This window comes from Pieris napi, chromosome 20 (genome assembly GCF_905475465.1).
Source record: "Pieris napi chromosome 20, ilPieNapi1.2, whole genome shotgun sequence".
In the NCBI taxonomy this organism is placed as follows: Eukaryota; Metazoa; Arthropoda; class Insecta; order Lepidoptera; family Pieridae; genus Pieris; species Pieris napi.
In genome coordinates, this window is record NC_062253.1 from 4,560,378 (window position 1) to 4,579,241 (window position 18,864).

Consider the following 18,864-nt stretch of genomic DNA (forward strand, 5'->3'; position numbering starts at 1 on the left):
TCCCAGATATACTAACATAGAAATTCTGAATCCTGACTCTATAGAGAAAATCAAACTAAAATATATTTACATAATCGGCTAGTTATCCCAGCTAGTTAGTTGTAATCGTTCATATTAACATATTACAAGTAATTCGTACTAAGTACTACATTAAACATGAAAGACTAATAATGATACACATGTACAACAAAATAAATAACACTTCAAGATATATCGAGTCATTCAACTTAGTTCAGCAAACATTTAAAAATATCTATTTCGTATCAAATTCATGACGGTCTCGCCATCAAATATACTATAATCTAGCTTTTATATTGGAAATATAGTTGGTCATATTAATTTAATTTCATGGATATGAATTTCTTATTTATTTACTTAAAGTTTCGAGATAAATTTGTCAAAAAGTATTTAATTGAAATGATTCCATACAACGCGGCGTACAATTGAAATTTTGTGGCAATAGATGGCGTATTTACGGACAATATCACGCAGTGTACGATAAGCAAAGGTTTAGGGTACCTATTAGTAAGGGTTTTATGTAGGTACCAACAAACTAACGGCTGAATCTCGGGTCCTATAATCAATATACAATTCGTTCTAGTTTTACATTTACTGCCAGTTCTCAAATCAAGGGCGGAGAACGAAAGAGAAGAACTGGCAATAAACTCTCCGCCACTCTTTTTAATCGCCATGTTTTTTTTTTACACAACGTTTGTAAGGAGCTGCTACCATTACACCATGTTCCACATGACATCTTAAGTAATTAAAAATAATAACATAAATTAAAAACAAAGACTTGTCCCCTATCAGCAGGAGGCATGGTGAAATAGGAGCACGCACTTACATTCTAGCGGGAACAACACGCAAACACATAGTCGAAATAATTAACATCACCGCATACACGAATTCAAGTACGACCAGTCACCACAAGTCACCAGTCAAAATAACTAACATCACCGCATATACGAATTTAAGTCCGACCAGTCACTACAAGTAGAACCCGTTCACGAGTATGACGCATGGCCAGCCATCGGCCCCCTTGCCATGTTTCAGGGAGATAGACAACCCGACGCATGGACGCCGCCACAAGCAATGACATTGAAGCGAGCATGACGATACTTGAAGTATGAACTTGGCTACATAAGAAAATAATATACTAAATGTACTGAAATAATTTGATACCACATGGATCACGGTTTGTTCCCACTTTACATTAAAACAGTCGTGGATTACGATTATAGTAAGAACTAGTGGACCCGACAGACGTTGTCCTGCATGATATTTCAAGCGATTAGTAAAGCAAAGTATGAAAGTACTGCCTGCAGCGCCATCTGGCGGGCTGATTTGTGAATCTAAACCATTCCCAGATCCCCTTGAACACACACAAAAAATTTCATCAAAATCGGTCCAGTCGTTTGAGAGAAGTTCAGTGACAAACACACTCACAGAATAATTATATATATAAAGATAAGCTGAGGTGTGAAGCCTTATCGCGGTTTTTGTTTAGCAAAAATAAAAGACATGATCTTTTAAAACTATGGAGATTTCTTCACACATTAACGCTTCAACATTTTCAGCTAGTGTGTTAACTAAATCTATGTAAATAAAAATGAATCACAAAATATGTTGCTAAGCGGAATAATCGAACACGTATGAACACGTATGTATGTACACGTATGTTCTGAGAATTTTTTTTGGAAAAACACTAGTTAACACCAGTTTTTATTTCGGAAAAACGAACAGTCTCAATGCGGTAGCATAGCAAAATGTTCCAATGGTTTTTTTTCTACTAAAAAAGTCATATTAAGGCGAAACGAAGTTGGCAGCTAGTAATTAATAATAATAAATTGTGACCGATTGTTTGTTTCTAAGTTTTATTTCTTAGTAGATTTCTATGGTAGAAATATAATACAATCTGTTTTGTGCATACAAATGCAATCCTGCATTCAGCCATAAACATTCCATTCCAAAGACACAAGACTATTATGACTCCTGAGATAAATCTTTTTTCTCTGCCATAAATAGCAAATTACTTTTTACGAGCTATTAAAGCGTAAACACCATCAATTATGTTTATTAGGGATGCTACACATATGTTTTCTTAATGATAGAGATCTAATCTAAGATCTTTGTTCTCAGAATTATTAAATAAACTATATAGGCATATAGCGTATTATATTACTGTTTGTTTGTAAAAACTGTCTAACTCTTATTATTCTACTACTCTTAATTATTCTAATTAGTGCTTTTGTAGGTGTGTGAATTGTACAATTTATTAATAAATCACTAATACTTTTTATATATTTAATTTTGATCGTTATATTCCTGAGACATGTGTGTAGAACCAATAGGACTCCTTATAAATCACTGTCAAGAAGATCATAAATTGCTAATATTAAATATAATATATTATCGTAAAAATTATTTTCGTAACAACATTCTCAAAATGTAATACGAAAATTTCTTTCAAATATTAAGCAGGTATTTCTTAGTTATTTAACCGTATTATATAGATTAAATAATCAGGACAGGGAGCGGTGGAAGTTTCTGGTTTAGGAGGCAAAGACACATTTTGTGTCGCAGGGCTAGCGAAGTGATATTACGTAATCATTCAGTGGTATTGCTCTGGTAGCTAGTTAGTCGCATTGGATTCTTGACTGTGAATCAATAGACTTTATGCATTTAGCACTTGGTTGTAAGAACACCGAGAGGAAACGCACATGCTTTAGATAAAGGCAGAGTAGTTACTTGTTCAATATTTAAGAAAATGTATACCGAAATCTATGGCTAAAACAGGCTATATATCCAATGCCAATGTTTTGTCAATTAACTTGATTAGTTCCTGTCCTACGATGTTGCTATCGTAACGCAGACCAGCCTTGCGATTCTATAACTCGAAGAAGGGAGCTTGAAGTTAATTTTTTATAAGAATGCCAAATCGTAAAATGACTGCTTCATGACTGATTTGAGCGCGACCGCCGCTGCGACAACCGGTGTGCGAGTTCGAAAAGTGAGTTACAGAATCGCAAGGCAGGTCAACTGGAAAAAATCGAAACGTCTAGCTTACATGAATTAAATTAATGAAAATAAATTAAAAGCCATATCAGGTCTGTAGTCTTTTTGGTCATACATGTGATTGCAAATATAACAAAAATTAAAAAAAAATCTATTAAGATTGAAAATTGTCACGACTTAAGATTATGGTTATTTTTATATTTATCAGATATACAGGTATAAAGAAAATCGCATGCACAGTCAAAAATATTGAAGGCTTCATATTTAAAATTTTATTATCAATATCTAATTCCTACGATCAAACGGCTTTCAATTTAATTATTTTTCAGTCAAATCGATAAGAGTTCCGTGCTGGGTTTATTCTACCAAAAATTTAGAAATTCAATTTGTTCAAACCCCGGACCGGATTTGTCGTATAAATCATAAATTGTATGCACTTATCTTGGTTACAAGCTTATATAAAATCAGTGGCGCTACAACCTCTTTAGGTCTGGGCCTCAGAATTCTGAATCTGTTTCATGATAATTTTTCAATCTAATAGGCTAGTAGGTGATCAGCCTGCTGTGCCTGACACACGCTGTCGACTTTTTGGGTCTAAGACATGTCGGTTTTCTCACGATGTTTTCCTTCACCGTTCAAAGTTAAATGCGCACATAGAAAGAAAGTCCATTGGTGCACAGCCGGGAATCGAACCTACGACCTCAGGGATGAGTCGCACTACGCTAAGCTCTAAATAAACTTATATAGAGGCCATTAAAACGTATCAACTTATCTAGGTTGTATTAAAAACGTCTATTATACACATTTAAAAAAATGTACGTGATCTAGACTAGAATGTTGATAAATTGTTCCTACGTGGATTTATTACAGTTCCCTACGTGCCGTACGACCAAATGGTAGGCTTACACGTAACTATGTTTTGCACAAATCGTGAAATAATACACATCAGACCCCTTCAAGACGCAAAATGAGATTTGGAGTGTCTAAAGACCTTTTTTTACACTTATTATCTGAAACTAAAATAGTAGTATGCTTTCTACTTTTCAGTACCACGTAACTCCAGGCGAAATTAGAAGTTCGTATTGAAAAAACTATATTGAACTTCAGGTTCCAATAAACATGCTATCTTCTTCTTTTGGTGCCTCTCCATTACTGGAGGTTGGCATCAGTCTCGTGAAGCGTGTCTTGCCCTGTTCCAGATGAAGCAACTCTTCCGCAGTCGCATACCCGTCCACTCACGTTGCGAATCTTTTTCCTCCTTCTACCAACACGACGATTGCCCTGGATTTTACTCATTGTAATTGAATTACTACCTACCGCTACCAACAGCGGTCATGGCGCAACACGTCGCCCAGGTACGCAACCTTCCGTTGTTTAATGTTGCAGATTTCTGACGATTCATTGGTCTAGTGGTTAGTACCCCTGACTTCGAAACCATGGGTCCCGGGTTCGATCCTCGGCTGAGACGAACATCGATGTGATGAGCATTTGGTGTTGTGCTTAGGTCTTGGGTGTTTAAATATGTATTTATATGTTTATCTATATATAATATGTATCTATATCCGTTGCCTAGTACCCATAACACAAGCTTCACCATCTTAGCATGGGACTAGGTCAATTGGTGTGAATTGTCTTTAAAAAAATAAAAATAAAAGTTTTTTCGATATTCCAACTCAATTAAGAACTTTCTCGTTTGAGACCTTCTAGATCCAGCTTATACGAAGCATGCGACGAAGAAACCATATCTAAAATGCTTCAAAGCGCCGGCGGGGTTCTTCTTTTATTGTCCAAGGTTCACAGCCTTGCAGAACAATTGGCCATATGTAACAAAGGAGAACTCGGACTCGAAGAGTCATGGTCATGTGACTTTATTCATTTTGTTGAAAGATCCTCGGGCAATTTCAATTCAAGACTTAATTCTCCCACTCGTTTGTAACCCAAGTTCCCAAATATTTGAATGGCCGCACGTTCCAACGACATTCCGGCTACAGATAGATTAGGTCTTAAAGCGTTTCGTTTTGAGAAATGACCATCAAGGTGATATTGAATTAATAGTTCGTCTCTTTCGCCAGTTTCATGAACTCTATTCACAACCATTGATCCCTTAAAATAGTGTCATCTTCATAGCGAATGTTGTTTTTTATCCTTCCGTTAACTTTCACTCAAACCTCTGAGGGGTTTATTCTCAACTATATCAGAAGAAATTGACCCGTCAGTGGCTTCTGATATAGTTGCTTCGGAATATACATCATGTAAGAGAATCAAATAAGGTTTATAAAAGTGTAAATCCAATTCTTAAGTCAATCACTGTTATTAAGATTTATAGAGTTGCCCTGGAAAACTAGTTAATGATTTATATTTTAATATTCTTATTTTTAATCTGAGATCTTTTTTTAAATTATGTTTACGCTCGTATTATGATTACAAACTTGTAATTAACAGGAAAATCGTGAAATATACAATATAAGCAATTTTCTTATTTTTATTTTAACGCCGACGTTAGTCACGAATGATCTCTGCAGTAGGTTTTTCCATAATTACTCAAGGACAAGTTTATAATAATGAGAATAATAAATAGTAACCAAAATTATACTTTTATATTACGAATTGTGAAAACCCGATATTATATATGGACATATAAATATTCGTTAAATTTTACACATTATCATGTATTACATTGGTGTAGGTATATTTTAATTATTTATAACTGTTCAAACGTGTAGAATTATCCTACAAAATATTCTTCACGTTAATAGTAACTTAATTTTAATACAATAAATGGGCAATACTTACTAATACCACCTCAGGTAACTACAATGCCCTAACCGGGGTCGCTTCACATTTTTAGGGGCATTATTATTAATCAAAACCTTTAGTGCAGTATAAACTTCATAGAAGATTCTTGCCCTCGTGGAAGACATAAGAGGCACACTGAAACCTCCTAGACTCCGAGTCCAAGGAAAAAGGGAACCTTTTAATTTTTGTAAGCAGTGTTGGCCTAGTGGCTTCAGCTTGCGACTATCATACCCGAGGTCGTAGGTTCGATCCTCGCACCAATGCACTTTCTTTCTACGTGCGCATTTAACATTTGCTCGAATGGTGAAGAAAAACATCGTGAGGAAACCGACATGTCTTAGACCCAAAAAGTCGACGGCGTGTGTCAGGCACCTGATCACCTACTTGCCTATTAGATTTAAAAATAATCATGAAATAGATTCAGAAATCTAAGGCCAAGACATAAAAAGGTTGTAGCGCCACTGATTTTTAAGCCTCCTTTCAAGAGAGGAGCTGTCTTTCGCTAAATCAAATTAGTCAAATAATACAAAAGGCTACCACATATAGTGGATCGCGACAACTTAACAACGCTCAGTAGAACGATGACATGCAGATGATACGGTTGGAATATTAAAAAACAAGGAATACAAAAGCATTTCCTACTCCTGTAATAAAAAATCCTAATAACATTTATCATTGTTGGGTTATTATTTGTCATTTCTGGATATTTTTAAAGACCCGCTTCCTACCATTTGTACCCTGTGTACACGCAACGAATTTCATTAAAATCATTTGCTTTTCATTATACTTTAATACTCTCTGACAACTGCGTAGAATTTTTGAAGTTATACTTCTTTTGGCGCGTTAGGGAAAAATGAAGAGAGTTAATTTCTATTGTTAGTATTTTTGTAATGATCATTATCTTGTTACGCCAAAGAAGTATAACTTCTATCGCGTGTACATAAGTACACACACGTTTTTTTAAGTACAGTCCAATTTCATATAAGCAGTAATATTTATAATAAACTTTTTAAAGATACAATGACACGATTTTGGATCAAAACTAATTATAGACAAAGTTTTAACTTGAAATTCTCATCCTCTTAAACTTCAGCGTTAAGCTGCTTAAACTTCCGAAGCAATAAACAATAACACAAACTAAGTACTAGTCGTTGTAAAGGGTAGTTTAATGAAATAAAATTTAAATTAAATAGCAGTGATATTTTGTACTTTGACCTTAATATTTCACTTAAGAAAATCGACTTCGAAATGAACTAAACAGTATAGAATAATTGAACTCAAATCCCGTTTGGAATTACGATTTGGTTTTTTATTTCTTGCGCATACATTACGCATGGAACTGGCGTGTTGCAGACACAGGCTGGTACTTTCCTTTAAAGATAATTGATCAAGATAGAAATCAGATACCTGAGGCTGTATTTAATGCGCCAAATCATGAGTTGCAGCGACACTGCATTTTAAAGTGATGTATTCTCTAACAGACAAAAACTCTGAATGTATTTGGATGAAACTTTATAGGAAAAATATATCATTAATTCGCTACTGTGGTACGTATTGATAACGCTCTGTGTAATTTGCAGGTCTTGGTAATTCCAAACAATAACAATTGTTTGTTGGGTTTTAAAGAACTATACGAATTAATCTGATAAAATCACTTCAGCAAGTGAAACACTATAAAAGATGACTATCGATTTGTTAAATTTAGATAAAAATATATTTACAATGTTAATCAAAATGATAATTTAACTTTTGAGTGATAGCACTTAGAAAAAAATATATGAGTTCAGTAACTTTATACAATTTTCAACAAAATGAGTTGACAAATATTGAAGTTACCGCCCAAAGAGACCCGACATTATTATAATTGCAAAATATACTTGACGGAGTTAGCAAGTCATTTAGAACTTTGTTAATTTCATCTCATATTCAAAAACATGAGTAGGGTCACAGATATCTACTACATCAAGACATAATTACAGGACTTTATGAGTTCAACGTTTGTCCACGAGATTTGGATGACCTTTTACAATTTACTGCCCATATTCCTTCCTTATTTTTGAAGTTATACTTCTTTAGGCGCGTTATGAAAAATTGATGAGAGTGAAATTTTACGATGCGCGCGCACCGTGACACAAAATTATCAGAATGACCATAATGACCTTTGTAGTACCTTTTAAACAAATAAAGGGGCTTTAATTATTTTTTTTAAAGAACTTTAGCAATGTTTTTTCACAAAGACCTATTGTTGCTTAGTTAAAAGGTTATGAAACATACCTAGTTATTAAATTGAAGGAATAATATAATAAAATAATAAATAATAATTATTATTATTAATATTAGACATAGACATAGACTTTTTTTTTACATACGAATCGGTTTCGCGTTCCGCGCGTTGCCATCACAATTCCTAATACAATTAGGTAAATGTAGAATTGATGACTCCATGAATAACACCTAATTTGTATGAAAAATCCATATTATCTTGTTAAAATATTTATTTGGTTTGTATTATGAGTGAAAATTAAAGTTAACATCGTGACCTTCGTGTGAACGTGAGCGCGATAATATCATTTCTGAGAAAAATAATTTAATTCGTAGATTAGAAGGCAAGTATTACATTTATCAAGACATCACAGTTACGGTTGTATATATTATTCTTTAGAATTTTAATCTCTAATTTATATAAACTAATGCCTGTATTTAAAAAAATCAAAAAGGCAAACCTTCTCTGCTACGTGGAGTCTCACTCGGACTAGGGTTGACTAAATCTAGTCCAATTTAACTTTTACTCACCTCTGGGCGGAAGCTCCCTCACTTTCCGAGCGGCTTGAACCCCAAGGGATAGTAGGGTCTCTCTACATCTTCTACGACATTTACCATGGAGAGTGTTCAGATGAGATGGCCGGATTAATAACTGCAGCTGAGTTTCATCATCGGACGTCAAGGCAAAGTACGAAATACCACGCGCATTTCGTAGAAAAAAAAAATGAAATGTGACATACTTGACAGCGCTCAAGACGAAATTGTAACTTGAGAAACGAATTAGAACCTTAATCAGTTTAATTGTACTTTATTTAGTAAGTACTCTTTTGTTTCTTTCTGTCCTATTGTGTTTACGTAGTGATAAATTACAACTTTTGAATAAGGTGTTTCTTTTGACGTCAACAGATCTTTTAATATGCTGCCATACGAGGGCAATCCAAAAACCAAAAGATAACAAAGTTAATACGTTTGTCGTTGTAGTTTCAATCTATTCTCTACTTCCAAAATTATATCCTTAGACAGCTGAAGGACCAAAGAATTCATCACGATAAGCGAAAACAGTGACGCATCACGCGCGCGGAAAAGCGCCGCCATTTAAAAGGTATTTTGCTGTTATCGAGATTTGTAATTAGTATTACTTTTGACTGGGAGAAACTACGATGTCCGTTTAAGTGTTAATCATGAGCCGTTGCCAGAATTCATCGACTTACATAAATAAATTAAAAAATTTATAAAAAAATGTAACGTATAAAATAGCCGTAGTCACGGCCGTGTCCATGGCAGGACCACATCACCTTTTAAATTAATAAACGTTATTCTACAAAATCATATTAAAACGGCACTTAAAGGCAACAATATGTAAAAATCGTTTGGTAATTGGTAATCATAGGTAACATATACTATATTCATACTACAGCCCTAATAACTTAAATGATTTGTAATGTCTATTTATTTGTAGTAACTCGAGAATGACAAGGACAAAATATTCATTAGCTATTTAGGATTTATTGTACGTTTATAAATTATGGGGTACCTAATTAATTATTTATGACTAATGTTTCATTCATTAATAAAACATTTTTGTGGAATACCAACTCCGGAAACTCAAGCATATTAAATTAGACTTGTAACAGGTAATATAATCGGATTCGGCGAAATACCGGATAACTCGGTTGTTAATGAACCGTGTATTCGGCCAAAGTATTATACGATTGGTTGGTTGGTTGGTTTATTTATAAGAATTATTTGGCGCGAAAGCATTTTCAACAATATACTGAGCTTGTGTGTTCCATGATCCATACGTTTATCTAAAAAAATATGTTAACATATTTAATGTTAATAATATATAAAATAATGCGACCTTGGCGTTTTAAAAGAGTGACTGAACTGGCAGTTCATCATCATTTAAAAGCATTATTTAGCTATTAAAAAAAATCAATTCTGAATTTATGAATATAAAACATATATATAAAAAATAAAAGCCTAAAGCTTAAGGTACCCACTATATAAATTGCTTAGTAGTCAAAACATCCTGTTACCGAGTATTCGGCGTCTCTAACCATCAGTGTGTGGTGATGAGATTTCATACCCGGCTTGGACTAATGGACTTTTCTATGTGCGTATTTAAAACTCGCTCATACACTGAAGGAAAACATGGACAGGAAACGGGTGCGTCATAAAAAATCAACGACAATTTACATTATGCCACGCAGAAGGATACTTACATCTCTATGAAAAACAAATCAAATAAACGCACGAAATGTGTGACCGAATATAGGATTGTAGCGTTAACTATTGTGTTAAAGTATAAAGATTTTAATAAGCATAATATTAGCCTTACAAATTAATACCAGTTTAACTCACGGTTGTCGCAAGTAAAATTGAATGTAGTTTTTTTAATACGGTTGTCTATAAGTGTGGTCTCCGGTATTTTTTATACTTCCAGGTCATAAGGTGGGGGACATTTAACAATATAGACACAAATACGAAAATGGTATGTCAGAACTACAGCTTTTTTAACAATTATAAAGTTAATATTAGCAATACAACAGAGTCGGCGCCTTAATGAGACGTTTGGCGTGCTTTGTGACTGACAATTAATTAGAGATTTCGTGTTCTGTATTAAATTACTTTTATTTATCATTCATTGTTGTTTCTTTGTATTATTTTATGTTGTTTTCTTTTTATAACCATATAATAATATAAAAGTAATTTAAAAAATGTAGCTGTCTTCAAATATCTGTAAACTATAATGACCAACTATGTAATTTATTATTTACCTATCCCACATCTCAACTACTGAACCGATTTTGATGAAGCTTGTGCGGATTTTTTTTTGGTTCCCTAAGTTGGAATGTACCTGATCCGGATAATCGAAAAACTTCAAGAAAATTGTGAAAAATCATAAATACTGGTACAGTTATCTATAATATCTAACTAAATTGATAATCTTTAGAAGTCAGCTAAAAAATTTTTATAAAATCAGCAATTATATTACTAAAAATACGTATAGGTATTACTAAATATTCGGCCGAATATTGTAAAGGTACGGCTAATTCTTAAGCCGAATACCAAATATTGCAAGTCTAATATTAATTTATTTGGTACATATTTATTTGAAATACCTTTAAATTCATATATTTAACTAAAATACAATGGGCTCCTTGGCGCAGCGATGCGGTTTTCTTAAAATAATTTGTACATTTTGCTTAACGATAAGGCCGCCCGCTATATGATGTTTTTTACACGAAGCTTATTGTTAATATTAATATTTAATTCTTATGGTTCTCTAACTTATTTAGTTTTTTTAGTAAAATTAGGAAATACACAATATACAGTACATATCAAATTATTTTGTTATCTATATTCTAGTTAATTTTTGATGTAAATACTAGAATCAGTTAAACATTCATTATAATATATATTGCTAATGCGCTGGAATCTTGTCAAAAAAATACAGTTAGTTAATTTATCTTATCCCAAATGACACGGTACATGAATTTTATGAAAGGGCTTTTAATCCATGATTAAAAATATACTTTTAAGGCAGGGTGAGTGTCCCCATTAACGCACGTGTCATAATGCATCAGCAAAATAAACCTGTTTAAAGTCAGATATATATAAGATAACATATCCTTAATAAAACCGTTACGGACCCACAATGAGACGCTGATACTACATTACTTTCATGCATTTTAGTCTTAAAGAAAAACTTGTAGCCTACAATACGTGGGTAACACGAAAATGTTTAGAACTGGCCAGTTAGAAACATTGCTAATGAAAACTTTTTTTTAATTTCATATTTAGAACTCTTTGGTAACCGAATGTAGTATATTGCATTCATTTATCATTTGTTTTTGTGATTTGGCGGCAAATCTAAAACTCTTGTTACACGTGAAGACGAACCTAACGCGAGAAAATTTTCACGGCCCTTCTCAGTGGTTCCATCGAATGCGACGATGGTTAGAGAGGAACGGAGATTACTTCGAAACACAATAAAAGTATTGGCAACTATTGGTATTGGTTTTTCATTTTCTAAACATTTTCAGTGTTACCTAGGTACTACAAAAGATATATAAAACGTCTCTGACTTAGCCACTGGGGCTAGACTGTTCCAGGATCCTGCCTTTACGTTGGAGGAAGGGCACCAACGACTATTAGCACTATTATTATATATAATATTAGGTCCTTACATATGAAATTGGCGTTTTGTATGGGAGGAACAAAACGTAGAAGTTTATTTTAAATATAAGTATGTACCATTGATATCTATGCACTTTTGCCATCGTATAGGTAGTTCATTGATCCCTTTACTAATAAAACCATTCGGACGGGTATCAATAAAATCTTTGAAGGCAGTTTCGACTGCCCCGTCAGAGTTGGCTGGTTCGACTGGATTTAGCCATTGCGATAAGCGTTTTCGATTATCGTACAGGATCCCCTTTTCATCACAGGTAATGATTCGATTTAAAATCCCTTCATTATTGTGCCGGTTGAGTAATGTAAGGCAGCAGTCGCCGCGCGTTTGTCGATTTTCTTCTTCGTGAGGTACGTGGTACCCTATTAGTCCCTATAATCCTTAAGACCCCAGTTCTGATTATTGAAATTATACTTCTTTAGGTGCGTTATGAAAAACTGATGAGAGTGAAATTTTTCGATGCGCGCGCAACGTGACACAAAATTAACAGAATGAAGTTGCCCATGGAATGCGCTACGGCATTGGACATAATTTAAAAACAACATTCGCATAATAATAGAATTTATGTTACACTAAATGTAAGAAAATAATAATAAATATTTATTTATTTAATTTTTCAAATGTAAACTGAACTTTATTGACTATAATGACTCCTTTTCCAGTCTTTGATTATTTCATTGTAATTAATTATTTGCATGCAATCAAAAACTATTTTTAATAATGCCAAAGGAGTATAGCTTCTTACGCGCGTACATAAGTACACGCACCCTTATTTTTTATTATTAAATATTATATTTATACAATGTCGTGTCATAAAAATATAAATATAGCAAAATCTTCAAGCAACGCAAATAGCAAACGATATACTCGAATTTAAAAGAAATATGATTCTTAATTTACATATTGCGTTTGTTGCTTAGATCGATTTAGCATTAAATTTTTCTTATGATTTAGAATTATATATCTTTAAAACAGCGGTTATTAAAATGTCATTAGGTAAATGTTCTTAGTGTAGATATGATTCACGTTACCAAAGAAATATATTGATAAGTTATTATCTTAATATATATAAATTACGCGTCACGTTAAAATCAAACTAGATCAAACTGCACACCGTGTGCAGATTATACTGTATACTCTATGACTTTTAATACAAAGTTTGCAGATAATATAATATTATATTATGTTATAAATATGAATGAAAGGCTCGTAAAGATATATATCTCTTTTTATTACTTCGCATTCTTATTGTGTTATGTAAACGGTTGTTTAGCTACCGATGAAATAGGAAAAAATGTTATAAATTTAACGAAGGAAGTTGAAATCCAATTATACGTAATTAATAGCGCAACTTAGATGATTATTTAAATTTTTTAATTTAATTTTGGAAGACTGCGTGTCCGATTTTCTGTCTTTCGTTTGGGCCTTTTAGGGTGAAATATTTATTTTACAAAAACTTTTGCGAGTAATGTTAAAATAATTGATTGTATAAAAACGCTAGAAGTTCTTTATATCTTAATAACGAGAGTCCAAAAGTCACTTTTAATAACAAATATTGGTTTATGTGATCTATCAATTTATCAATTTTAAAAAACACTTAACTAATAAATAATGACACGTGACGTAATTAATTAAATATCGAGTCGGCGTCTGGTAGATTGTATCGGTAGTGCTGGTGCTTTCTTCTCTCTGGGAATAATCAAATAATGAGGAACTGCTTTCAGGATTAAAGGTACTCTGCCACTGGGACTTTTTAAGTTTATTATAGTATTTATACATTTTTAATTATTATTATGTTAAGATTGTACTGTCTTTATAAATATCAATTAAATATTTTAATCGTGACTTAACTAGAAAACTTAAAAATTTATTATGTATGATTTACAAAAATAATAGATTTTATAAAAATAGTATACATGAAGAGTGTCTTCCCCTTAATAGAGACTTAGTTATTGGACACTTTCTTATGCTAAATATCCCTTTTAGTAAATTAGGTTAGATTTAAATTATTACTTATTAGACTTAAGTTAGTCGTAATGTTAAATTGTGTCTTTGTGAAACAATTTATTATTATCACAATAAAAAAATATGCATGATTTATTTTTTTAATAAAATTATTTTGTATATTTCTTCAAAACATTTAATTATCGCAGTGTATTAGTCGGTCTTGTAATATGAAGCAAGTCAGTGATAAGATATGAGTAAGAAAGTGTCGTTTTCTTTTTGAAAGCGCAATACGATAAGGAAAATTGCAAGCCATTCTCATTAGGGAAATGTGTGTCTAGTCTAGTCTGCATGTTTTTATAGATATTTTCGTTTAGGTTCGAACTTAAATGTTCTTGCTTCAGTTTTACCTACAGTACTTTATACAAACATTATTATATTAAATACTAGCTGACCCGGCAAACGTTGTTTTGCCATGTATATTATTTCTAGGAAACATTTTTTTAGTTCATTAAAATAAATATCTACTATAATAAAAATAGGGTTTGATCGTAGAGGGTTAAAATTTAAGGGAAAAAAACCCAATATTCTTTGGAAAATAATTTGGATTCCTTTGTTGTTGAGGCATCCAAACCTCTATATCTGCCATTGGAATGACCATGGGATCTCGTTTAGTAATTCTATATAGGATTACTAAAAGAGATCCCAAGAAGAAATACTAAGACAATAAAACTAGTGTAAATATTTTCATAGTAAATATTCAGAAACAAAGTTTCAATAAGAAACTATTAGTGAAGTTAATGACAAAGAAAGATTATTCTCGCCAATAACCCATTAAGTAAATGCGCCGTAATTTTCCTCGTAACTTGATTTCCTTTGCTCGAACCATTGAGTCATAAGACGCCATTATATTTTATTACTAATATTCTGGGGTTAAGTTAGTGTAAAAATATTGTATGAATCATTTCAATTTATTTTTATGTGTTCTCATAATAGCTGGTAAAGGCCGGCAACGCACTTGCGAGCCTTCTGCCCATAGGTAGCGGGTTTATTTAACTTCAGATGCGCCTATCTGTTTTTTTTACATATTTTAATATCTAAATAGGGTTGTTCGCAACTTCATTCGTGTAGAATTATATGTCATGTTATATCCAACGCATCAAGTATTATATTATACTGAATATATAGTAGCTCAGTAGTCTATGAAAATGAAAAACATGATTATATGAGCTGAGTCAGATGTCGTTAAGTCACGTTGGTCCAAGATACACGTATTGTTTAGGTAAACGAGCTGTCGACGGCTCTAGAACAACCTCACAAGGCCACGGACAAATATTAAAATATAGAACAGATGTTACAAAGATATAATACAAATGATTAATCATTTGTTTGAATAACATTAAAGACATTTTTCTACGATGCCTGAGTTATGTAACCTTACATTAGTTTAGTTACATATATATGTTTTAGTAAATAATTAGAAGCGCAAACGAAATGTTTGCCATCGTCGCACACATGGCACCAAAAACACATCTCCATACAACAACCGCTACCGAACTTAATTTCTGCAAGCAGTAAAAAAAAAATTACTATAAAACAGGCCATTTTTTAATTAATATAAGTAAATTAATTTAAGTTTACTAATCGTAAAAACCGCTGAATTAATAAGAACTTTATGAGTCAGCCTTAATGCGTTACAAAAGAAAAAACGTTGTAAACAAGTTAAACGGAAATGAAAATTTATAAAAACACCAGATCCGATTACCGCGGTGTTGGATGAGAAACAAATTTGTCTAATTTCCTCTCAAAGATTGATTTTATCATGGGCTATATTTTTATTAATCTGGAAAATAATATCCAATTTTTTTTAATACGTGTATTTTCACTGAGACATCGTCATACATTACGATCTAACTTAAGAATGATAAGTTATTTAGGGATAACCTAAGGATAATTAATATAACAAAGTGTCCAATAACAAACACTAATTACAGTCTCTTTTAAGGAGAAGACACTTATACTATTTTTTCACTTACCACTTAAGACTAATGTGCACTAATGCACTAATTCGAATAGTTTATAAATATTATATATTTTTTGTGTTATTCTCTACTTACATGCAAATAACGTATCTATTATTATTATACTTTGACGCACGTCACAGCGGCCGGTGCAGCGATGCGCTTGCCTCTGTACCCCCCACCACTTCTATAAAGCCCACGGCTCATACGCCGCAAACAGTGTTTATACCTTACCTGTGAGTGACACACGCTAACAATGATTTCACCGCGATTGTTCGCGATATTCGCGCTGTGCGCTACGGCAACTGCTTTCCCATCCAGCGACAAGCCGACGCAGCCAGCTATACCAGAAGAATTCGAAGAAGCTGCGCCATGGTTTACATTCCCCAAATTCCCGTTCATGAACTTCTTTTCGCCGATATGGGACCTCTTCCCCAACATTGCGGACTTCGGTCCTAAGATCGAAGTTGACGACAAGAACTTCAAAATTATCGTGAACGTCGACAGCTATAAATCTGAAGATCTAAAAGTTGAGGTGAAAAACGACTTCATCATCATCCAAGGCACCCATGAAGTGAAGAAGGATGACCATGACCTGCTCGCTCGCCATTTCTTGTACACATACTCCCTACCCGTGAACTCAAGTGCACAAGACGTCACCGCAAAATTGTATACTGATTCAGTACTGGAAGTTTTGGTGCAATTGAATGGGCCGAGCGAGGAAAAGGTCGAAAAACTCATAGTGCCAATTACGGAAACCAATGTGGCGTACAATACCGAGAAAACTGGGGTAACAACTGCTGTAGATGACAAAAAAGATGTTACCGAAGCCGACCGTGAACCGACAACAGCGAGCCCGACCTTAAATGAATTGGATAATAGTGCTGCCAATGAAGTGCAGCCCTAAGTGATATTTAGGATAAGAGTGTATTTAAAAGAAGTATTTTAATAAATGATTTTTTTGTAATCTGTATTTCATTAGTTGTTATCGCTTAACCTTTTTTTGCAGTTTTATGATGATTTCATGTAAATAGGGTTTGGCTTAAAAGTTAAAGGACATTCTATCCCTTTGATAACGAAACTAAATCATTATGAAGAAACTTTTGGGATAATTTAATAAATTTAAAATAAATCACAGACGCTACAACCTTTTTTAGGTCCGGGCCTCAGATTTTTGTATCTGTTTCATGATCATTTATTAATAGGCAAGCAGGTGATCAGCCTCTGGTGCCTGACGCACGCCGTCGACTTTTTGGGTCTAAGGCAAGCCGGTTTCCTCACGATGTTTTCCTTCACCGTGTTAGCGAATGTTAAATGCGCACATAAAAAGCAAGTCCATTGGTGCACAGCCGGGGATCGAACCTACGACCTCAGGGATGAGAGTCGCACGCTGAAGCCACTAGGTAATCACCGCCTGCAAATTTAAAATTTACCAATATAATTAGAAACCAATATTAAAGTTTGAATTCTGTAGACGAATGAGGCTCGTTTGTTTGCCTTTGTGTAGAATGACGTATTTTTCGTGCTATGAATTTAATTAAGTTGTTAGCTATATTGGGTATTGGCAAGTCCGAATTTGTTTTAATATTATTGTAAGTTATTTAGCTTAGACTCGTACGGTGAAGGAAAACTTCATGACGGAAACGGCCGACGAAAAGTCGACTAGTCAACGAGTCCCTATTAGAAAAACTGATTTTTTTTTATAGAACGGGGGGCAAACGGGCAGGAGGTTCACCTGATGTTGAGTGATACCGCCGCCCATGGACACTCTCAATGCCAGAGGGCTCGCGAGTGCGTTGCCGGCCTTTTAAGAATTGGTAAAAACTGATAAAGAAATCTGAAGCCCAACTAAAAAGGTTGTACCACAGGTCTTTTTAAATTTAGCTTGATGATTATGTAATGTTTTATTCAATGTCAATAATAGGATCAATACAGTTGCAGATTTAATGGAAATTATTTTTATTATTATTCCAACAGTATCTTTTAAATACCGGGAAACAAGGAAGTTAATGGTTTCCGGTTTGTATAAAAATTACTATTGAGCATAAAAAGCATTAATAAATGGTTTCGTAAAAAGACCGTATTAGTTTCCTGGTATTATAATTAGTTCTAGTTGGTTGTTGGGACATGACCGACTGTCCGAGGATTCGCTGTTAGGTCAAAGGCGTATGTCTGCTGCAGTGCCGGCCTAGTGGCTTGAGTATGCGCCCGTCAACCATGAGGTCATGCGTTTGAATCACGGCGGTAATGGACTTTTCTTTCTATAAACGCATTTAACGACCGGAGAAGAAAAATGAAACTCGTGTCAGGCACAGATGGTTGATCACCTACTTGCCGAACCAAGGGCTCTTAGTGCAACTGGGTTTTCATAGTAAAATAAAAGTATTTATTGAAGAATATTCGCATGCAAATTTTAAAATATTGTTTAAAGAAAATTTCAACCGGAAAATGTGCATTGTTATCTCAGTGAAAGCAGTGTTTTCAACAGTCACTGTCACCCGATGTATTTACAAAGATCTGACACACTTTACCGTTGAGCTGTTAAAGATGTGGTACACATGTGTGCGGATGTAAAAAGTATTTATTAAAACTTACGTTACATAATATATATATATAAAAATTAAACCC

At 33.6% G+C, this 18,864-nt stretch overlaps 1 protein-coding gene across 1 annotated transcript; it reads left to right on the forward strand.

Annotated features, from left to right (window-relative positions):
- Positions 1 to 16,441: 16,441 nt before the first annotated feature.
- On the forward strand, positions 16,442 to 17,203 carry LOC125059980 (heat shock protein 23-like). Its single transcript, XM_047664712.1, has one exon. It carries the CDS (start codon positions 16,493 to 16,495, stop codon positions 17,141 to 17,143), a length of 651 nt encoding a protein of 216 aa, XP_047520668.1. The 5' UTR covers positions 16,442 to 16,492; the 3' UTR covers positions 17,144 to 17,203.
- The last annotated feature ends 1,661 nt before the right edge of the window (positions 17,204 to 18,864 follow it).

Bases quoted from the DNA above. Each gene is read 5' to 3' on its own strand.
- LOC125059980 (XM_047664712.1), top strand. From the start codon at position 16,493: ATGATTTCACCGCGATTGTTCGCGATATTCGCGCTGTGCGCTACGGCA.